The sequence below is a fragment of the Papio anubis genome, chromosome 8, assembly GCF_008728515.1.
Source record: "Papio anubis isolate 15944 chromosome 8, Panubis1.0, whole genome shotgun sequence".
Lineage (NCBI taxonomy): Eukaryota > Metazoa > Chordata > Mammalia > Primates > Cercopithecidae > Papio > Papio anubis.
The window spans coordinates 470,721-493,591 of record NC_044983.1 but is presented as its reverse complement, the minus strand read 5'-3'; the positions used below and the strand labels follow the sequence as shown (position 1 = coordinate 493,591).

At 53.7% G+C, this 22,871-nt stretch overlaps 2 protein-coding genes across 9 annotated transcripts in view; one reads left to right on the top strand and one right to left on the bottom strand.

Annotated features, from left to right (window-relative positions):
• Positions 1 to 296: 296 nt before the first annotated feature.
• On the bottom strand, positions 297 to 2,205 carry LOC116276434. Its single transcript, XM_031669912.1, has one exon. It carries the CDS (start codon positions 1,751 to 1,753, stop codon positions 1,286 to 1,288), a length of 468 nt encoding a protein of 155 aa, XP_031525772.1. The 5' UTR covers positions 1,754 to 2,205; the 3' UTR covers positions 297 to 1,285.
• A 7,509-nt stretch (positions 2,206 to 9,714) lies between these two features.
• ERICH1 (glutamate rich 1) overlaps positions 9,715 to 22,871 on the top strand; it is a 58,818-nt gene continuing 45,661 nt past the window's right edge. For 2 of the 8 annotated variants that reach the window (XM_017961736.3, XM_017961734.3), the window contains exon 1: positions 9,873 to 10,329. Coding sequence is in view for 5 of the 8 variants with exons in the window: in XM_017961733.3 (XP_017817222.2) it covers positions 17,419 to 17,605 (187 nt within the window). In the remaining 3 variants the exon portion in view is untranslated. The other 6 variants (XM_021942793.2, XM_017961732.2, XM_017961735.3 and 3 more) reach the window with 6 other exon arrangements.

The window sequence follows — 22,871 nt, the reverse complement described above, 5'->3', positions numbered from 1 at the left end:
CTCTCACCCTTAAAAAGGTATTAGAGCACTTTAGTTTCAGAATTAGTTGAGTTCCGGGTACACAGAATCCAATGTAATTTAAATTCCATGAAGCGTATTTTTGCTTTTATATTTAATTTGGAATTTCTACCAATTTCAAAACTGAAATAAGTAGACAAAAATAAGAGAAGCAATAGATTGCCACAGAAGGGCATGTACGTCACTGGGGAGAAATAATGTAATGTGATCTGAATTCTATAAAAATAAAAATCGAACTAACCCATTTAAATCACAAGTAACAAAAGGCATACAAAAAGTTGGTAAATAAATACATGTTTATTTCTGTCTCAAGCTGTACCACTTCGGACTATCGTAAGTGCAAAGTGCTTTCGAAGGATAACAAATACACATTGAATACTATGAAAAGTTGACTTAGAATGCTTATCTGAGGAAACAGCTCTGTGTTGAGAAAACTTTACTTTTAATTACTTCATTCCTTTGAATTATTTGACATAGTACTCATTTTGCTTACAACGTTTATCCTTTAACCTGAAAATACAACATACAGATTTGACGTGGTAGCTCAACAGAGGAAACCCTTCCGTACCTCTCCGCTTTTACCCAAGAACAGGGGCGATCACCAAGGAGTGACAGCCAAGGGGCAGGAATGGCGCACAGAGGCAGGACGCGCCCCAGGTCATCAGTGAGAGCAGATCCCACGCCCCTGAGCTGCCGCGGTGAAGATGCCTCAGGTGACCCGAGAGAGAACCCAGGACAGGGCCGGCTCTGTGTCACCTCTGTCCCTCCGCGGCCTCCCCGCCCAGATTGTGCTTGGACAGAATATTGCCTACAGCCTGCTGCCCATGCTGCCAGATGTAGGGGATAAAATATTCTAATGTGTTCTCTTCCAAGCAATGAAAAAGTCACACCATCCAGAAGGAAATGGTACGCACACTCTACAATTACTATTGGAGCCAAATCTGTGAGTCACCCAGCTGCCGGCACAAGACAATTTGGCTACTGGAAAATCCTGATTAATGACATTTTTTTAAACCCAGAGTAACAACTTGACCTGCCAAGAATTACCATTTTTTCATCATTTCGCCATTTTTGGCCTTGGTTATCTATTACCTTTCTCAGAGAAAAGGAAGGAAGTAAAAGGAAAATGGTGTAAGGTGCGTTCATCTCAGGCCAAAATGTGCTTTCCAAGGTGCGCTGGGGCCGGGGTTTAGCGCAGCCTCGCGACCTGGGGGAAGGGTCCTTGGAGAGCCTCCCGGACTTCCTCGGGCTACGCCGAGGTGCTGGGTTATTTCCCAACTGCAAACACAATTAATTCACCGGCTGTTGATAAGAGTCCTCCTGACAGCGCGGATCGCTGGGCTCCGCCAGGCGCTGGGACCGGGTCTCTGTCCGGGGCGCCCCCGGCCCGACCCCGCCGGGGGGTCCTCGCCTTCGCGTCACCGGAGCTGCCTCCAGCCTCGAGTCCGGGATGATGGGAGAAGCGGCGGCGCTTTGGAGGATATTTCCAGCTCCCAAACCCCCCACAGCCCGGGCTGGCCGAGTTCATCCACACGAAGGATAAATTCACTGCTGATCGCTTTATCTTTAATCGATACAAGACCGGCGCCGCCGATAAGTCACGAATTCCCAATTCCAAGCCGTGGCCGGGATCGCCATTCACCAGCGGCGGCGGCGGCGTCGCGCAGGGGCGGGAAGGACCCGGGCTCCAAGCGCGTAGGGCCGGGACCAGGGGCCGCGAGTTTCCGACACGCATCGCAGACCCGCCGCGCGCCCTCGCCCCCGCGCCCGCTCTGCACCTGAGAACCTCCGCTGTCCCGGGGCTCCGCCTTCTCGCCGGCGCCCACCTCGCCCAACTATCTTTCCTCGAGGCCCCTCCCCGGGTTCCCAGGTCCAGCCTGCTCCGAAGCCTCCGGCACCACAGACGCCGCGCGCGGAGGGAGGGCCGGGCGGGGAGAGGTGTCGTGTCCAGTCCAGCCCAGCCCAGCCCAGCCCAGCCCCACCTGGGCGCGCAGGCAGAGGAGCCGGCGCCCGCCGCCTCCCAGCCCTCCGCGCAGGGCTGTAATAATTACATCCTCATTATTTCTCCTGCAATCGTTAGCGAAGGAGCCGGAGAACAGCAACAGCCGCTGCCGGGGGAGGCTTAGTTACAAAACCCTGCGCTGGGTAGCGCCTCGCTTAGCAACCACCCCTAAAAAAGCCCCCGTGCTCCTCGCTCGCACTTGGAGAGCCGGGCGGCGGCCACCCCCTCGCTGCGCGCACCCTCCACCCCGCCTGGTCTCGGCAGCCGCGGCCGCCCGGCACAAGGGGCCCCTCCTGGCCGCCCCCGCCCCCGCGAGCCCCCGCGCGCGCAGCCCAGCCTGACACCCTTCATTCATTCCCGGTCCCCGTCGGCGTTTCCACCCGGGCTTGGGGGGAGGGGGATGCAGTCTGCTGCCCGCCGCCCCCACTCGCTCGCAGCTGTCCCACCGGAGGTAGGCGCATAGCCCCTGGCCCGCCGGCGCTTCCCAGGCTGTGCCCCCTCCACGAACGGAGAATTTCACACCTCCGCGGCCCCGTGGGCTCCCGCACCCCCGGAGCCCAGGGTCCCGGCACCCCCGAGCGCGGCCAGAGATGCGCGGAGCCCGGCGAGGAGCGCAACGCGCGACCCCCGAGCACAGGCTGTCCCTGGGGTCGCCGGCGCTCCGGCCCTGGCGGGCGGCACGACCCCCGCTCGCCCCCGCCCCCAACCCTGACGCCCTCGCTGCGTCCCCGCGGTTCCAACACGCCGCCCCCTCCCCGCCTCGACGGCTCTCGCAGCCCCGCGCCCGGCTCCTCGCGCCCAGCTCCCTGCGGCCCCCGGTGGCTCGCACCTTCCTCAGCGCGGACATCCTCGGACGCTCCGAGCTCAGCAGGTGCGGGGCGACATGGCGAAGCGGCCCCTCCTCAGGCCGGCGGCTCCCGGGGCTCGCGGGTCGGGGTCCGTGCGTCCGTCCGCGGTCCGTCTGTCCGTCCACCGCCGCCGCCGCGCGCTCAGACAGCGCTCGAGCCCGGCGCACGGTCGGTCCTCACGGCCGGCGCCTGCGCACTCGGCGCCCGGGGAGGCACCGGCGCACTGGGGGGCGGCCGGCGCGCGGCTGCATCTGGGGAAGGGCCCGGCTCGGGGAGCGCGCGGACAGCCCGGCCCCAACTGTTGCGCGGGGCGCGCGGGTCACCTGGGGACGGCGCGGGGCTCCCGGCGGGAAAGCAGCGGCCTCCACCGCGGCGCGCGCGGGCGACGCTCACCGCGCCCGAAAGTTAGCGGGGGACCCGGTCACACCCGTCGCCCCCGGGCAGGGTCAGCCTTTCTGGACCGCGGTTAGGGACGCGCCGGCGTTTTGTGCAAGGGACTCGCGCTCCGGTTCGAGTCGGCTCGGCTCCCAGGGGGGCTCGCGGGGCCGAGGGGACGTGGGGCGAGGGAGGCGCGGGCGCTTGCGAGGATCTCACTGCGAGGTGCGGCCGCCGCGTGGGTGCTGGAGGCGGAACCTCCCCCGGTTTCCACAGGCGGGCTCCGCTGAGGTGGGTGTGCGGCGGCGGCTTCACGGGGACCCACCGGGGGCGCCCCGAGAACCTGGGTCCGGACGCAGGGGGCGCCCTTGGAGGGGGCCCGCCGCCTGGGTGTGCTGTGAGCGGCGTATGGACGACAGAGCCGAGGAAAAGGGAAAATCGACCCGGAGAAGTGGTGTTGACAACCACAGCAGCCGGGAAGATCAGCCACCCTGGCCACGTGTGGACGGACCCTCGCCAGGGTCATGGGTTTGCCCTTCCAGGAGCGGAACGCGGGAGCGAGACGCGCTGGCATGGGGGTCCCCGGGCGGTCACCGACCCTGGGCAAGTCTCGCAGTCCCAGTGTAACGTAAATGCAGAAATGGATTTCTGCTTTCCACCTGCGTGGCTATGGCATTTAAATGAGATAAAAGATGCGAAAACAAACCGCATAGAAAGACGGATGGGAGTTAGAATGAAATCAGGTCATCCAAAATATTTGGAATGGACAAACCCATCTTTTCCAGAAATTCCAAGATCTTTAAACCAGGCTCTGTAAGAATTTCCCGTATAGTTGATCACCCAAATATTCATCAGTTGCAGTTTATTTTCAAGGCAGAGTGCTAAACGATGAGAGGGTAGCAAGGTGAATGGAAGAAAGAAGTACAGCCGCTGTCCATTTCTCCTAAATGTTTCCCGAATCCATCAGTGGTCTCCACTGGATTCAGAGCCCAAACCTCAACCGGGGAGAGATTCCAGGTCAATTTATTTTCATTTCACAATTTACTTTCCCTTTGCTTTCCTCCCCGGCATTTCGTCCCCATCCCTTCACATTTTTTAAAAGAATCTATTCTTTCATGCAACAGCAACAAGAAAATCACACAAATCTACTGACGGCCTCTCCTGTGTTCTTAGTGTGTGAGCAGTACAGAAAGCCACGGTCGCCGGCCCCACGAAGCCTTCTGTCTAGAGAGGGGTCCACCCAGAAGTTACCCAAGGAACAATTACAAGTTATAATTACTTCTCTGAAGGAAACATATGGAGTGTTATTGGTGAATGTGAAAACGGCAACGAATATGGTTTGTGACATCAGGAAAGAACTTTTTGAGGATGTCGTTACTAAATCTTCCCCTGGGTTCTCCCACAAGCAGGTTTTGAGATGTGGATTTGGGTGCAGGTAGTTCATTTTGGAGATCGATCCCAGGAAACTAGAGGAAGTCGGGAGAGAGAGGCAGGGCAGGAGGGGACGTCCTGGAGGCTGCGGTGACACCAGGCTGCTCCTGTCGGCACTGGGGCCCCGTCCTGCTGGGGGTGCTCTAAGAGGAGCAGCTTGGAGTGCACGTCAGCATAGGAAGGTTGGACAGCTTTTCAGCTTCTAGATACCAGTGACTGAGGGCTGCTCCTCACCCACACACCCTGCTCCCCCAGCTGAGCACCTCCCAAAGCTTCAAAGAAAGTCCAGAGGCCAACCAGCAAGGAAGTGCACGGGAACCTGAGAGCACAGTGAGGGTGGCGTCAGAGGTAGCCTCTGCCATGGCCCTGGGAACAGGATTTAGGGAGATAAGTGCAGGCCTGAAGACCTGGGGAGATAGAAGAACTTGCTGTTTTTGTTTGTTTGTTTTTTCAGACGGAGTCTCACTCTGTCACCAGGCTGGAGTGCAATGGCACGATCTCAGCTCACTGAAACCTCTACTTCCTGGTTCAAGCGATTCTCCTGCCTCAACCTCCTGAGTAACTGGATTACAGGTGTGCACCATCACGCCCAGCAATTTTTTTTTTTTTTTTTTGTATTTTTAGTAGAGACGGGGTTTCATCATGTTGGCCAGGATTGTCTTGATCTCCTGACCTCGTGATCCACCCACCTTGGCCTCCCAAAGTACAGGCGTGAGCCACTGTGCCTGGCCTTTTTTTTTTTTTTTCCAAGACAGGGTCTCACCACTCCTGTTGTCCAGGCTGGAATACAGTGGTGCTGTCATGGCTCACTGCAGCCTCAACTTCCCTCACTCAGGTGATTCTCCCACCTCAGCCTTCTGAGTAGCTGAGACTACAGGTGTGCACCACCATGCCTGGCTAACTTTTAGTATTTTTAGTAGACACGGGGGCTTGTTACGTTGCCCAGACTGGTCTCCAACTCTTGGGCTCAAGTGATTCTCCTGCCTCCGCCTCCCAAAGTGCTAGGATGACAGGCATGAGCCACCATGCCTGGCCACATTTTCCTTTAACTGAACAGTCAGAATAATTGAAACTGAGGGAGAAAAGAAGGACAACATGATCGTGACTGGAGAAAAACTCAAGGTTGTCTTTCAGGACATTTTAAGGGCTTTGATTTGTATCCTCTATACAATGAATTATGATGTAGGATTTTGAGCAGGGCAGAGATTTTCTTCATAGACAATCATGTCATTTGCAGACAAAACTTTTATTTCTCCCTTCCCAATCTGTATACCTTGTTTACTTTTCTTGTCTCATTGCATTGGCCAGGACTTCTAGTGTGACAGTGAGAAGCAGTGGTGAGAGGGGGAGCCTTGCCTTCTTCCTGATCTTAGGGGGAAAAGCTTCTAGTTTCTCACTGTTTAGTATGCTGTGAGCTCTACGGTTTTTGTAGGTGTCCCTTATCAAACTGAAGAAGTTACCCTCTAATCATAGTTGGCTGAAGGTGTTTGGGTTTTTTTTTTTTTTTTTTTTTTTCCGAGACGGAGTCTTGCTCTGTCGCCCAGGCTGGAGTGCAGTGGCCGGATCTCAGCTCACTGCAAGCTCTGCCTCCCGGGTTTATGCCATTCTCCTGCCTCAGCCTCCCGGGTAGCTGGGACTATGGGCGCCCGCCACCTCGCCCGGCTAGTTTTTTGTATTTTTTAGTAGGGACGGGGTTTCACCAGGTTAGCCAGGATGGTCTCGATCTCCTGACCTCGTGATCCGCCCGTCTCGGCCTCCCAAAGTGCTGGGATTACAGGCTTGAGCCACCGCGCCCGGCCTGGTGTTTGGGTTTTAAATCATGAATGGGTGTTGGATTTTGTCAAATGCTTTGTCTGCATCTATTGATGTGATTGTGTGGTTTTTCTTCCCTATCCTGTTGCTGCGATGGCCCACATGCAGTGGCTTTTAAATGGCAGTGAGATTTTAAAATGACCATTTTGGCTGCCATAAGAAGAGATGGCAGTAGGGTGGGAGTGAGGAACTAGAGTGGAATTGGGGAGATCAATTTAAAAATGCTCGGAGAAATCCTGGGATTGCGGAGATCAACCTAAAAAAGGCTGGAGAAATCCTAGTGACAAATGATGAAGACACAAACTCAGCAGTGGAAGTAAGACGCGTTGCAAGCAGAATGCGCTTGATGTGATTTTTCTGGATGGGTTATTCAGGAAGAGAGGAAGAGGAGAGTCACCAGTGACTCCCAAGTTTGGCCCAGCAATTGGATGACACTTCTGGGAGGCCTTAGCGTGTTACATGCTTACTGAGAACTGTGTGTTGGGGCTGGGGACATGGATGCCTTGGGGACTTTCACAGGAGCAGGTGCAGTGGAATGGTGGAGAGAAAAGATGGACGGGGTCACAGAGTCCATGGAAGACTTCAAAGTGGAGACTGGCTTTGTGGTCAACGATTTCAGCCAGTTTGGGTGTGGGAGAGATTGAAGAAACAGGGCTGGAGAAAAATACAGATTTCCTGGGAGGATTTTGTTATGGGGGAGTCCACAGTGGGCTTGAGTGCTGTTGAGAATGATGAAGTGGAGAACAAGTTCAAGATGCAGCCTCATTACAGGGATTATTTCCCCTCCTGCATCACCCATTTTCAATGGCAACTTGATCAGGTCAAATTCTCTCATTCTCCCTCTCTCACTCTCGCTCTTGCTCTGTGTGTGTGTGTGTGTGTGTGTGTGTGTGTGTGTGTTCTGTCTTCAGAAACCCTCCAGCTATTGCCTTATTTGCATGATCCCACCAGAGAATGGTGTACAGTCAATGTCTAACTTTTCCTTGAAATTCTGTGAATTTCCATCAAGCTTCTGCTTCTACCACTTCAACAAAATTCCTGTAACCAAGATCACTGATGGCCCCTGCCCTTGACAAATGCAACCGTCCTGCTCTTGCTTCATCCACATCATTGGAGACAAATGGTTTGTTCTTTGACTTGGCTTCAGGACCTTCCTTTTCTCCCTGGCCACCCTTCATGTGCCACAGCTGGGGCTCCTCATCTCCCCACCTCTCAAAGGCCAGAGCCCCTCGGGGCTTATTCCTTGAACCACTTTCTAAAGTTCATGCCTGCTCGTTTCATGACCTCATATGCTTACTCATCTTATGAGCACCTCAAACTTGACCTGTCTAAAACTGCACACTACCACCAAACGAAGATCCCCCAGAAAGCTCTCCACCTCCTCAGTACAACTCCAGCCTTCCAGCTTCCAAATGAAAAACTTAGAGCCATTCTACATTTCTCCTTTTCTGTCATAGCTCAATTTGATCAATCGGAAAATCTCTTTGGCTTTACCTTAAAACACATCCACAATCCAACTAGCGCCCCCGACCCAGAACCTCCAGTGCCACCATTTGGACGTGAGCTGTCAGCATCTCTTATTGCAGCAGATGAAATCTCCACGCTTCCTTCCATGCAACTCTATTCCTACCACAAGGCTAAATGACTTCTTTAAAGTGTACATCAGGCTGCACACAGTGGCTCAGGCATGTAATCCCAGCACATTGGGAGGCTGAAGTGGGAGGGTTGCTGGAGGCCGGGAGCTGGAGGCTGTAGTGAGCTGTGATGGCACCACTGCACTCCAGCCTGGGCCAGAGTGAGACACTGTCTACCCCAAAAAGAAAGAAAGTGCATCAGATCATTTCACCCCTTTGCTCTATATCGTGTAACAGCTTTCCACCCTGCTTCTTGGAACATGCCAAGTTATCAGGCTCCCTGCAGACCCTGCTCGGGCCTAGGTCTCCTTTCCTCCTGTTCTGAGCTCCCCTTATCCTGGCCTTGCTTCTGGTCCCCAAACTCAAACAGGGCAACTGTTCTCCTGGGACATCATTTCCCTCCTGTGGGCTCTCTTTCCCTGGGTACCCCTGGTCTTGCTCCCTCACCTACCTCAAGCCCACGCCCATCACTCTCCAGTTAGGCCCTACCAGCTTCATTTTCCTCCAAAACACTCATCTCGGTGGGTTTCTCTCCTGAGACAGCCCACATGAGGAACAGCACCTGGCACATACTTGGGAAATGTTTTGGAAGAAATGAATTCAAGGAAGAGGGTCCTGAGGGGGTGGAGCAGGAGTGCAGAGGCCCTCAAAGCTGGACAGGGAGCCAAGACGGGGTCGGGCAAGTCGGGGTGACGTGGGGGCCGCTGCTCTGGCCACTCCCTGTGTCCCACAGGTGCCTGGGGACCAGGTCACTGCCCTGGCCACTCCCCATGTCCGCAGGTGCCTGGGGCCCGGGGGCACCATCCTGACCACTCCCTGTGTTCTGCAGGTGCCTGCGGGTTGGGGTCACTGCCCTGGCCACTCCTGTGTCCAGCAGGTGTCTCGGGGCCGGGGGCATTACCCTGGCCATTCTCTGCATCCTGCAGGTGCCTGAGGTCCGGGGACACCGCCCTGGCCATTCCTTGTATCTTGCAGGTGCCTGGGGGCCGGGGTCACCGCCCTGGCCACTCCTGTGTCCAGCAGGTGTCTGGGGGCCAGGGACACCGCCCTGACCACTCCTTGTGTCCAGCAGGTGCCTGGGGGCTGAAAGTCACCGCCCTGGCCACTCCCTGTATCCTCCAGGTGCCTGGGGGCTGGGGTTACAGCCCTGGCCACTCCCCGTGTCTCGCAGGTGCCTGGAGACCGGCGACACCGCCCTAGCCACTCCCTGTATCCTGCAGGTGCCTTGGGGCCGGGGGCACTGCCCTGGCCACTCCCGTGTCCGTCAGGCGCCTAGGGGCGAAGCGGGGACTGCGGATCCGCAGGTGCACGCGTGGGGCTGGGGGTGGGCGCGTCTCCTCTGGGGCTCTCCGCTCCCCTCTTCTCCACAGCGTCCTTCCTAGCGTTCGCCCCCAGAATTCCGCCACCGCGTAGAGCAGGCGCAACCAGCGCCCCCACAGCGTCCTCAGGCTCCCCAGAGCCCGCGCCGTCGCCCCCGCAGCCCTCCCTCCGCGCACGCTCCGCAGCGAGGCTCCCAGAGGCGGGTCTGGAGCCTCGCGACACGCCCACAGACTCGATACAGCCAATCCACGGCCGTGTTGTAGTTGACTGACAGCCCGTGGCAGGGTCCCGTATTCGGATTGGGCATTCCTGCTGTTGTGGGCGGGCCCAGGAGGGCGGAACCCGGAAGGCAGGGCGCTTAGGTCGGGCCCGAGAGCGGTGGATTGAGGTCCGCGGCCGGGTCATGGCGGCGCACAGGAAGCACGGTAGGTGGGGGCGGCGCGGAGGCTTTCTGCCCGGACGCCAGACCCGGCTCTCGGCTCAGACCGCAGTATTGACTCGGGACCCCGACCTCGGCCCCTCTGCAGGCCCCACCCCAAACCTGGACCAACTCTCCACCTCCACCCCAGTCCCTACCCATCCCCCGCTCTTACCCCAGACCCCGACCCCGGACCGCGGCCGACCCCTCGCCCATGTTGTTCCTTGTATGGCTGCTGGTCGGGCCGGCCTTGCCAGGCCCCATCTGGTGTCTGGGGACTTGGGCGGGGGCGAGCCCAGCCAGGGGTTCGTGTTCTTAGCAGAGCCCCTGTCGGTGAGTGAGTAGGGGCCGCTCAGCTCTTCAGAGGGGTCCTAGCCCGGGGCTCCGGCATGGAGCCGCAGCCGGCTCCAGCAGCCTCACCAAAAAGTACAGCGGAACTTCCCTGAGCCACTGTGTCCTCATCTGAGAGAGGTAGGTCGTGGCGTTTACCTTCAGTGGACCTAAAGTGTGGGGCGCATCCTAGTGCTTATGAAATTCTGTGATAGTATTAGGCAGTACCAAAGCAGGAGCAGACTAATGCAATTGGTCAACCTGGCCATGCCTTAGAACGGAAGTGTTAGAAAATAAAGCCTGCTCCTTCCTCCTGCAGACCCCAGCTCATTACCCTCACCCTGTAATCATCATCATAATGAAAAGAGTGGCGGTTTTTGACATGAATCTCGTGTTACTTGGATTAATTCAGACGCTGATGAATTTTTTTCCTTCTCTATGTTTAAAACTGATATTTTTCTCTTTTAAATGAAAAGATAGTGGCAAACGGTAGTACGAAACAATTGCTTACAAAGAAAAAATTTCTCAGTGAGGCAGAATGTGGAGGAAAATATGGTCTCAAGTCTTCCTTTTTAGGGAAACACTGCCCTTGGGCTTCCCCCTCTCCTTCAGGGCCAGGGAGTTGTCACCTGATCAGCTCACAGGTTAAAAATGACCTAACAGTTTTTAAGCAGTCAGATGTTAGGCTCTAAAATGGACATTCACATATGTTAATGAGCACCAGAACTACCTTATTCATGACCCTCTCCTGGAAGCAGGGCTGGCAGGCTGTGAATTCAGTGTCGAGGTTCTTAGAAGCAGACCTGACGGTGAACTGCCTGCAAAGCTGTCCCTGCCTTCGTGGTGGGGGGCTTCTTGCTACTGCGGGTTTTCTTCTCGTTTTAAACCATAGCACGTTCTTCTCTTACATTCTTTCAAATGTTTGCAACTCTTCTAAGTTTGCAATAAATGTTTTTGTCTATTCAAGAAATTATAGCATCTGTAATGTACCTAATCAACTTAAAAAAAACCTTTCTCCACTCACTAAATTAAAGTGAATGGAAGTTAATTGTTTTAGTCATTCACTAATCATCTTCCCTTGAAACGGCCTTTTTTTCAAACTATTGGATATGTGACAGAATGGTCAAGTAAATTTAGGTTGTTTAAGGACATTGTGGTTGGAAGGATGGGTTAATAAATCCCAAAAGTATAAAATGTAGCTGGGAGAGAAAATATTAGTTTTATGTGTGTCTTCCTCGAGATCGTCTGAATAGCCCATCGGCTGAGTGGCACTTAGGCTCTGAGAGGCACTGAAGGGAGGATTTAGCTGGAATAAAACTTCCCAGCATTTGTGATCTGATGGAGCAGGAAACTGGGGTGTGCTTGCGCCGAGTGTGCCTCGGGAGGAGGGGATGGAGACACCCGCTTGCAGGAATGTCTCTTTTCCTGTGGTCCAGCTCAGGGTCGTGGGGTGGTTGCAGATGGGGGTTGGGCACCATTGTTGATGGTGGGAGAGGAGGCAGGTGCCACGAGGTGCAGGTGTGCCTTCCTGGAGCGGACCCCACACAGAACTCTGACTTGGCGTCGTTTATTCACCGAAGGGTGTTGGCCGAGCGTCTGCTGAGTGTGGCAGAGCCCCTCAGGCCCTGGCTGCAGCAGCGAATGAGGCACGGTATCCTTCCCTCCCGGAGCTAAGTGAAGCTCTGCTGTGCTTTGAGGCTGTGCTTGGGGTTAGGGCAGTGCTTGCTGACAGAGGACACATCCAGGGGCCCATACTTTCCCCTGCTTGGCTCTGGCACAGACCAAGAAACATGAGGTGGAAAGGTTGGCGGTCAGGCTAAACGGTGATTCTAAGCATTATTTTTTTCCTGGAAGTAGATTGTTTTTGCTAGGCAATGTAACCTGTTAATGAGACAGTTTCCCTGTAACAACGTGTAGCAAAACTCCGCAGGATTAATGGGAAGAATGTGTTGCCTTTGAAGCAGCACCACTTGAGTACAAATTTGTCAAATGTGCTCTATGTTATGCTGGTGTAAGTATAGCACTAGAGGATGTTTCTTGGGCCTACTTTGCAAGCCTGAGAGGTGCTGTGCAGCTCCGACCATGAACCGCTCTCTTAACTGAAAAGGATCCCAGGAAGGGGAAGGGCACTGTGGCCTCCATTCTACCCAGGGAGATTGGGTGAATATCTGGCATGTAATTAAGTGCTAGCTCAGGTCGCGCTGTTTCTGCACATAGGGTGGCCAGCGGTCAGGGGTGCCTGGCGTGGGGTTGCAGTGGACTGGGGAGGTCCCCAGTGTCACAGATCCCCCAGGGGCTGCGTGCTCCTCGAGGAAGGGGCCTGCTGCGGTGGGTGAGGACCTTAGGAGCTGCCCAGGTGACTCCTGGCAGGAGTGACTGCGTCTGCTGTTGGCCGGGTTGAGCCTTGGCTGCCTCCTCCTCCCTGGATGGCTCCCAGTGCCTGTCAGGGCATCTTGTGTTGGTGAGCAGAGCCATGCGGGACCTTGCTCCTTGCTTCCTTCTCGAGATGCTGACTGTGTGCCTGCTCCCTGGGCGGAGTCTTGCTGTCTGGCTCACGGAGCCTCCTCCCTGGTGGTTGGTCATTGTGAGGGGTTTGGCTCTGGTCCTCTCCCTCACTCCGTGTGTGCTTCAGGGACGTTTCCGGAGGAGGCAAAGCTTGCGTGGGGTTTGCTGGGCAGAGGCGATCCTCAGATGCTGGGGTGAGGGCCACAGCCTCGTGAAGGTGGGAGCCCCATCCCAGGGCCCAGCCCTGAGCAGGCAGAGGAGTGCCAGGCGGTCATGCCACTCCCTCTCTCCCTGCACCAGACCTGTCCTCACCACCTGCTGCTGTGTGTGTGGTGGGGGGGATGTGCCAGTGGATTTAAGCAGAGTCCCTGCCCCGAGGGCCCCCTGCATTTGACTCACTGCACCGAGGCAAGTCCTTTGACTCCTTGTCCTGCAGTTTCCCATCAAGGTGGTTCAGTGGTGCCAGCCACCCGCATCAAGGAGAGAGCTCCGAGGGCACCATGCTGCTGGCACGGCCTTGCTGGCCTGGCTGGGCCTTCTGTAGGGAAGGCCACAGAGCCCCATCCCAGAGGCCTCCTCCTGGGTGGCACCCAGCCTGCTGTCAGCCTGGGGAACGTGTGCTGGAGTGCGGGATGCTTGGCTGCTTTTTAATAAGAATTCATTCTTGCTATGACTGCTGCACGCACAGGACAGCTTCACTCGCCCTTGCAGGTGCATCCTCCAGGGCCAAGGAGTCTGGAGCAGGTGAGCAGCCTCTGTCTTCCTGAGACTCCTCAGATGAAGTTGGAGCTGCCAGCGCCTTGCTGTGAGCGGTCACACTTCCTGTTGGCCACCTCCCTGTCGTCTTCTGGTTTCTCCTGCACCTCTGGGAGTGGATTGCCCCAACTTCGCACACCAGGAATCTTTGGCGCTGTCCATGGTGCTGGCCTGGTGCCAGAGTTCCTGCAGCTCTGGTAGTTGGGGAGAGGTGTCTGCGTGTAGGCGTGGGTCTGTGAGCTTGTATGTGCATATTGTCAATGTGCATGCATGTGTGTGTGCCGCTATTCCTGTGTGTGCATGTGTCTGTGTATGCCTTTGTGTGTGCACACGTGTCTGGTGTTTGTGTGCATGCATGTCTGTGTGCATTCCTGTGTGTGCACCTGTGCAGGTGTGTGTGGTGTATCCAGCACGACAGGGTCTCTTTGTGGTACAAGCAGAGCGATGTGCGAATACGTGCGCACGTGATACGTCCGATGGCGGTACGATGCAGGTGCGACATCCGAGTCCGTGCATTGTCCCAGGCAAGAAGTGCATGTCCGCAGGTGACATGCGGCAGGTTCCCACGCAGGCATGCACATTGCATTGTCCTCCAGGACGGCATTGCATCCAGGCATGCGGCACCTTATAATATTATTGCATCGGTCCGGTACGTATTGCGCACGTGAGGCAGGCAATACGTGCGTTCCAGGCGAACCATGGCAGGTGGCCGGCAGGCAACACGTGTCCCAGGTGGTGTATATTGCGTCCGCGGTACGTGAGTGTATCCAGGCATTGTCCAGGTATGGCTGCGGCACGACAGGCAACCATGTCCGATCCAGACATGCGCACGCATCGTAAACTGGTCTTGAGTCCGGTGACCGCTATGGAAACCGGCATCGACGCAGCACGCTCATCCGGGGTGTTCACCTGTGTATATGTGCAATGCACGTGCCTGTGCATGTGCGTGTGTGCTTCGTGTGTCGTGGTGCCTGGCGCACGCACCAGGCGCAGGGTGTGTGTGTACAGCGCGGTCTGGATGTGTGTCCCTGTGTGGTGTGTGCATCTCCCAGCCGTACCCTGCAACTTGCCTGTGATACCTGCCTCTCCCTTGGAGTCCCAGAGCTGAAGGTGCCAGTTCGGATTTGTTTCCGTTGGAAAGAGGCTCCTTTTCCTTCTTGCAGCGTGGCCTTGGTCTGGCTGGGTGCCTGACGCCTCTGTTGGGGCCGACCTTCATTCTGGCCCCGTGTGTGGGACTCTGTGCAGAGCTGGACGGAGTCATCGCTGTCCTGCAGGAGAAGTGGGGCTGTGTTCATTGCCCCGTGTGGCTTTGACATTCTCAGATGCGTAGAGACCAGGAGCTGGCACCTCTTTCCGCCTCAAGGAAGGACAATCACCAGAGCGCCCAAGGAATAACTGAGTGAATGAGGGAAGGAAGGAAGGGAGGAAGGGAGGGAGGGAGGAAGGAAGGAACCTCATGGAACAGGGGGGAAGGAAGGAAGGGAGAGGGGGGACGGGGGGAGGGAGGGAAGGAAGGAATCACCATGGAACGGGAGATGAGAATCCCTGCAGGTGAAGAGGCCAGAAGGAAGCTAGGCTCTGTAGGAGGGAGGTTCGGGAGCCTTAGGTAGTAGGAAGAATGGAAGGTGGAGGGAAGGACAGGTGGAAAGGGAGGGAGTGGTGGGTGCCTAATGCTTCATCCCTGGTGGCCGGCTTCCAGCCGCAGCAGGCCTCGGTCTCGATGGGGACGGCCACCAAGGTCGTCCTGCTGGACTGCTGCCTCAGAGCTCACTCTGCTAATGCCTAGGTGGCTCATCTGTAAAGTGGGCGGCAGCACCGTGAGGACCCAGCCAGGTGACTCATCACATGCAAGGTTCTGTTGGAGTCACGAGCTGGTCACTGCCGCTGGTTCTGTCCCTTGGGTGCAGGAGACATGGAGGTGGGGGACGCATGTGCCTGTGAGAACAGAGCAGACGGGAAGCCGGAGGGGACAGCAGGTTTGGAAGCCTGAGGGGGGAGCAGGTACGGAAGCCGGAGGGGGGAGCAGGTACGGAAGCCTGGGGGGGGGGGGGAGCAGGTACGGAAGCCGGAGGCGGGGAGCAGGTACGGAAGCCTGAAGGGGGAGCAGGTACGGAAGCCGGAGGGGACAGTAAATTAGGAGGTGTCACTGCATCAGGGCGTGGGATGAGAAACCATAGCACCCAAAAAGGACCACATGGACCTTCTTGGCTGGCGCAGGGAAGAAGTGGGGTCTAGGAGGCCACAATGGGGCAGCCGTGACTCACTCGTGCTCCAGGCAAGGCGGCGTGGGTGCAGGAGGTACAGCTGCTTCCCGGGTTCTGGATTCCACATCCTTGATAGCGTTCCTCAGTGAGCGCAACCTACCCGTGCGAACAACACGGGGCTTGTCGGTGTGGAATCCCTTATGAGTTGCAAGTTCTTTGGGCTGAATTCAAGACCTATCTGATGAAAAAACCAATGTGTAATTAAACTGAAAAAAATAAAAATGTTGGAGTAAAAGGTATAGTTTATCTGGTGTCTCCTGATTTTCATCAAGCAGCTTCATGAATTGCCTTCCCAGTGACCTCTCAGCGTGTTTTAGCCCAGCCTTGTTTCGGTGAGAAAACAACTCCGAGAACTGAGTGGGCTGCCAGAGGGTCGTGCCCTGTCGGGGCAGTGCCAGCCTCTCCGGAAGCCCCTGGGCTGCTCTGCACCCCGCTGGGTGTGTTTGCCAGTTGCTGAATGAAAACTGTTGCAGCCGCCCGCGAAGGTAAAAGATGTTTGTGAACGCTTCATGATATGACAGATGCTGGTTAAAAAACTACAAGGAAAACTCTGGACAAAGTTTGCGTGGAATATTTCCTTTCTTCTCCTTTTTTATTTGTAGAGATCGGATCTCACTATGTTGTCCAGGCTAGTTCTCAAGTCATTCTCCTGACGCAGCGTCTTGAGTAGCTGGCCTACAGGTGCCCGGCTTTCTTCTTTGTTCAAAGGCTAGAGTTTACGTAGAAAATGATGATCTGCTGTATTTTCACCTCCTCCGTGAGAAGCCCACGTCAGATCGGTCATGGCGTGAGGTTCTAGTGACGTCCCATTCAAGGGTTCTTTCTGGTTTGATGTCGAGCGCTTGTTTTTGTTCTTTCTTTTTGATATTTCAGAGCTTGCCCGCTTCTGCTTAAATAGTAGCCAGTTATTTTTCCATTTGTGATTCTGTTATGAAACTTCTCAAGAATCTACTACTCATTGAATTAACATACTGAATTTTTCTTTCTTGTGAAGTGATGTAATTGTATTACTAGTTTATTCCTTTATTTCTAGATTATAGTCAAAGGCTAAATACCTTGCCTCATTACAGGGATAAAATGAAAAAAAAAAAAAAATCCCACAGGGATTATTGTTTTAAAGAAAGCTGTGACCGGGCCAGCATATTTTCAGCAGGCATTTAAACATAGTTTTTACTGAAAAAAAGAAAATTCAAACTGTCAGATTTTCAAAAAATGCAATAGTCCTGATAACTGTTAAATGTAAAATGCTTATTACAATGAGACAGGCAGATGTAGAAGGAAAAAGATCAGCTAGAGCTGCCGTTCACTGAGAGCAGAATTTTTCTATTTTCTCTAAACTGATGAAATAATGTGGTTTGTGTGTGTGTTGTGGTTTTAGTGGAAATGTTTTGGGAGATTTCTGTAATATGACAGGTGAAGGAGGCAGGCAGCAAGCACCTCCAAGCCGGCCATGGTGGAAATTTCTACAATGATTATCTCCAGTCTTGTTTTCTGTAGCAGTTTTTCATTTAAATATGATGTTAGAAGCCTGCCAACTCTTGTTTGAAAATCTAATCACTTTTCTGTTTGTAAATCTATTAAGTGGAAACTAAAAAGGAATGTTATAAACCGATTTTGTTCTCTAGGAGTATTAGTCTGTTCTGCATTGCTGTAAAGGAATGCCTGAGGCTGAGTAATTTATAAAGAAAAGAGGTTTACTGGGCTCATGGCTCTGCAGGCTGTACAGGGAGCATGGCGCCAGCACCCACTTCTGGTGAGGCCTCCTCGTGAAGCTGCAGCTCTTGGGGAAGGCAGAGGGGAGCCAGCGTCCTATGGTGAGAGAAGGAGAGCAGGAGAAGGCGGAGGTCGCAGCCTCTTAAGCAGCCAGATCTCCAAGAGCTCATCACCACGAGGTGGGCACCAAGCCATTCTCACGGGATCTGCCCCCATGGCCCAGACACCTCCCAGCAGGCCCCCCATCAACACTGGAGCTCACATGCCACGTGGGATTTGGAGGGGACACGGCCAGACCACGTCAGTGCGTTTTCTCCTCCAGTGACTTCACATCGTAAAGTCACTCATGAATATTTGTGGGCTCTCTTATTTTAGCGAATCCCTGTAAGCATGTGGTCCTGTCGGTTTTGCACCTTCTCCTGAGCATCCACATTTTGAAATAGGTCCTTTCGAACTGATCTCATTCTTCACATCCCCAAATAAGCTGTGCACGTATTTTCTCTGAAAGTCACACTTTCCCAAGAGACACCAGTTCATAAGGGTGATAGCAAAAGTTTTGAAATTTTAGAGAATCACGAATGATCATTATTTCTAATATCTTCCAGCACCAAGAGTTTCATACCCAACTGTTAGATTTTAAATTCAGCAACTGCGTTTAGGAAGAGTTTAGAATTGAATAGGTTCACTTCCAGGGTCAAACTGTTTTTCTTTGTGAGATACATATATTTACGGTTTTTCCTAAGTGTCTAATTTCCAAAGAACACTTTACTGAAAGATTTTATTGGTATTTGGCTACGTCTTTGACTTGAAATAGCAAGTGTAGGCAGCAGTCCTTTCTGAGGATTATACCAAAGTGACTTAATTCCCCCGTGAAAGGGGCTCATTTCTACTGGGTGTTGCGGCATGTGAATTTCTGGTGGGGTGTTTTTCTGGGCCTTGGCCTTTTGTTGTTGTGTCTCTCATTTCTCAGCGCTGATTGCTTGGCCTTCTTGGTAATTTATTTGTTTTCCTGCAGGTTATTTTTTTCGATTGGCATTAAACACTCAGTCCTCTGCCTTTTTATTTTCCGGTGATTGCTTTTTGATGGGCACTAGAGTTTCAAGTTAAAACTTGCTCTTGCTGCTGGAAGCAGAGCACGTGGATGAGGTGTGGGAAGGCGAACAGAACCAGCCTCAGGCTTCTGGCAGACAGAAGTCGTTGTGACCACCAGGCACTTTCGTTTGGGCCACACAGCGTCGGGGGCTCTGGGAGCTCCTGCCGCACCAGCTGGTCCAGCGCTGTTTTTGTGGGTTCTTTTGTGTTCAACACATTGTAAATTAAACAGAAAAGAGGCTTTTAACCTCTAACTTGATTTTTTTCAGTCTCCATCTGTAGCTCATAGACGTACACACACTTAGGTAAAAACACATTAGATCAAAAAGGAGCATTTCAACAAACCAAAAATGACAAATGCTTCACTGTGTTCTGGTTATTCTGGAGGGAAAAAGCCTTTTATTTATGTTCTGCTTTTGGTGTTAGTCACCAAGTAGAGCTGGCCCGTTGGAAGACAGGCTGTGTTTACAAAATCAGGTCCAGATCTGCAGGAAACCACCAGCAGTTCGTGGGGTCCTCATGTCATTCCTCTGACGATTCCAAGAACCAGCAAGGGCATCAGTGCCATGTAATGTGGTTTTGGTCTAAAACAGCTGATGATTTCTGTGTAAATAAACAGTGTGAGCACTGGTGTTAAAGGCCCTGAGTGCCTGGGCCAGGTGTGACACTCGGCGCTTGTCAGCTCAGACGCTAAACCCAAAGTGGCACCGTGTCTGTGAGGTCTCTCCCAGCCCCAGCCTCCATCCTCTCCTCTCCGGGGCTGGGAGGAAGTGACACTCATCTATGCATCTGCCAGCAATATTAGCTGGTGGAAAATAATTATTAATATTTAATTTTGCTTTTTAAACTTTGCTCTTTTAAAAACTGATTTTAAAAAGTTAAAAGTATTTTTTTAAAAATACTTTATGATTTATATTTTAGCAGCTGCAAATATTTAGACATATATATTTGTCAGCAAAGTTATTTTTAGATACTGGGATATTTGTTTTAAACTGGGTTAAGATTTATTAAAATTCTTGTTGAAGACAAAATCTCCCACTTTATAATGAGATACCCATTTTGACATCTATTTGAGATCATCTGTTTTTGTGCCTGTTTACAGGACGCTTTATGAATAATTCATTGGTCATGCATAATATGACACAAAACCGGTCTTTGCCAATATTTAATATCAAAATCATGCTGTAACTCCTGTCGGTGAAGCATTGTGCGGGACGCACTCGCCTTTTCTATAACGAGGCTTTTACCAGAAGTAGTGGGGGCCAGCGTGGGTTCAGGCTCATTCCAGCGATGGAGCAGACACGGTGACCTCCAGGAGTGTGTGGGCCGCCGGGAAAGGTGTTTTCCTTCATGAGGTTCTAGAACACCCATGCAAGATGGAGGCCCTTCAGCCACAGGTTTCATGAGATACTTAAACCAGTTTAGCTTAGCTACCGAAAGGTGTTCTTTTTGCTTTAGTGTTTTTGGACGACCATGCTCAGGTTTGGATTTGAAAAGGGACGTTGTCTTTCCCATGGCTGTGAACTGTACGGACCTTTCCGTGTTGACCGTCGTGAATTAGCACATCCAGATCCCTGCGGCCGACTTCCCACTCCCCCCCGTGTGAAAACTCAGGATTTAAATGTTAAGGACTAAACTTCTATATTTAAATTGTATTATTTGCTTAAGATTTTAAGCAGCCTGTTTTCCTGCATTCTTAAGTAGTTGCATGCTCTTCCTGGCATCCTGATTTATTATCCCAGATATCAGCTTTGTCTTCCTGTGTGTCCGTGGGTGACGCTGGCACGGTGCGAGCATGCATCCTCACCCTTCCTCGTGGGCACCTCGGCGTTCCGCCTTCGGTCATGTCCGTGGGTGACGCTGGCACGGTGCGGGTGCGTGTCCTCACCCTTCCTCGTGGCACCTCGGCGTCCTGCCGTTGGTCGTGTCCGTGGGTGACGCTGGCACGGTGCGGGTGCATGTCCTCGTCCTTCCTCGTGGGCACCTCGGCGTCCTGCCGTTGGTCGTGTCTGTGTGGCCTGCATTTACCTCTCAGACATCTCATTTGTCTTTGAGGGTGTCCAGGACATTCCTCTTCCTCCAAGGCCTCATTTGTACAGAGTAGTCGGTGATTTTCAAGGACTGGCGTGATGAGATTTTGTGTTCAGAAGACAAGAGGAGCAAGGTGCACGCCTAGGGCCCCATCCTGCTTTCTAAATATTGGGCTCCTTGGAGAAGAGGCTGGTTCCAGGCCTAGGCAGAGGAAACACAAGATGAGCCTGCGGTACCTTGAAGGGCCTTGTGTGCTCATGGGAGGGCCAGGTGGGCTGGAGGGCACCGGGTCCACGCTGGAGGGTGCCGGGTCCACGCTGCGGCAGACCTTGTGGCCAGTGCCGGGACTGTTTGAGCAACAAAGTATATGTGGGCAGTACAGGGTGATGGTCTTTGGAACAAATGAAATATCTGCGAGTCTTTAAGGTATTACATAACACAAAGGTAATAATTCAATACATGTGCAAGTGCGGGCAGTTCTTCAGTACAGAATTCCATGTGATAAACACGGAAGGAGTGAGGAAAGGAAGCCACTGAGGAGCCCACAGCCATGTCTTTTGCCGGCAGGACCCACCAGCAGATGCCAGAATTAGTGGTGAGATTGAGGAGGAAAAGGATCTAGTCCCGAGATGTCTCCTCCACGGTGTCTGTTGGTTATAAAGGAAAGAGAGTCGCTTGGCCAGGAGAAATCCAGCAGACCTCACAGCACCTGCGGGCGACCGAGGGCGTCAGCGGAGAGAAGCGTCCCAGCCGGATGTGGGCGCCAGTGCCCATCTGCAGTTCTGCAGAAGTGAATGACCTCAGTGTCACCCTGAGAACGCTGGACCCAAGTTACAGCAATTCCAAAAAATAACTGCTGCAAGAGATGTCACAACGGTGGAGGACGAGGAAAATGGGAGGAAAGTGAGGCCTCGAGGGTGGATGGGGCAGGATCAGAGTCTGGTCGATGCGGGAGCCCGCTGTTGGATGAGGGCTCACACAGCCAGGGCTGGGTTGGGGCAGAAACCCAAGTTTTCACGTGGAAACGGCCTCCCTGAGCCTCGCCAGGCCTGGGGCTTTCATGTGGCAAAGCCCCGAGGGTCAGGCTGTCAGCCCTGGCAGTGGCCCCAGGCCCTGGGCTCCCGGTGAGAAGTGAGTCCAGGACCTGCCTAGGTGGTCTGTGGGGAAGCTCCTTAGGAGGGTGTTGCGGCCTCAGCATGTGGCCTGGACTGCCTGGTCTGCATGGTTCTGGGAACCACCCTTCCTGAATCTGCGCGTGCGGGGCCTCAGCAGGCTTGCAGGGGAATTGCAGAAATCCTAGAGGCTGAAGACCCAGAGGCCTTGGGGTTCTGTGGGCCCTACACGCTGCGCCAGCAGATTGATTCCTGGCATTCAGGTCATGAGGCTGGGATCATGTCTCTTCCGAGAGAAATGACCCTGTTACAGAAGGCGGAGCCTGTGACTCCCAGGGTGGCCTCTGCCCTGTCAGTTATCCCAGAGAAACCCCTGCCAGCTGTCAGTCTGAATTTAAAGCCAGCTGACTTTAGATTGTTCCCACCTTCTACTTCCGTTTTGGAATTTTTATAAAAATTCTGAATGTACTGTACACCTATATCAGATGTTTTCATTTGAAACATGAAGTTTAACAGTATTGTTAGAGAACCACTGTTACTTAGGCTATAAATGTGATTTATTGCAGGCACTGGATGGAATTCAGTGAAAATGCTCCCTACGTATCTTTTTTCTTTAGGCACATTCTTATGTTGCTTTTAGCTCAGAAATCTGCCTCAGGAAGCCTTGAAAGACTGTTACCTGGGGCCCGACTCAGTGCGCTCTGACCTGTGCCCTGGTGTGTTGTCGGTGTCTCAGTGCGCTCCGACCCGTGCCTGGTGTGTTGTGCGGTGTCTCAGTGCGCTCCGACCCGTGCCCTGGTGTGTTGTGCGGTGTCTCAGTGGCTCCGACCCGTCTCTGGTGTGTTGTGCGGTGTCTCAGTGTGACCCGTGCCCTGGTGTGTTGTGCGGTGTCTCAGTGCGCTCCGACCCATGCTCTGGTGTGTTGTGCGGTGTCTCAGTGTGCTCGATCCATACCCTGAAGGTGTGATCTCGATTGTCTCCAGTGCGCTCCGATCCCTGCCCTGGTGTGTTGTGCGGTGTCTCGGTAAGCTCGATCCTGCCCTGTTGTCGCGGTGTCTCGATGCTGGCTCGACCCATGCTCTGGTGTGTTGTGCGGTGTCTCAGTGCGCTCCGATCCGTGCCCTGGTGTGATCTGCGGTGTCTCAGTGGCTCCGATCCCTGACCTGGTGTGTTGCGGTGTCTTAGATGGCTCAGCAATACGTAACTGCAG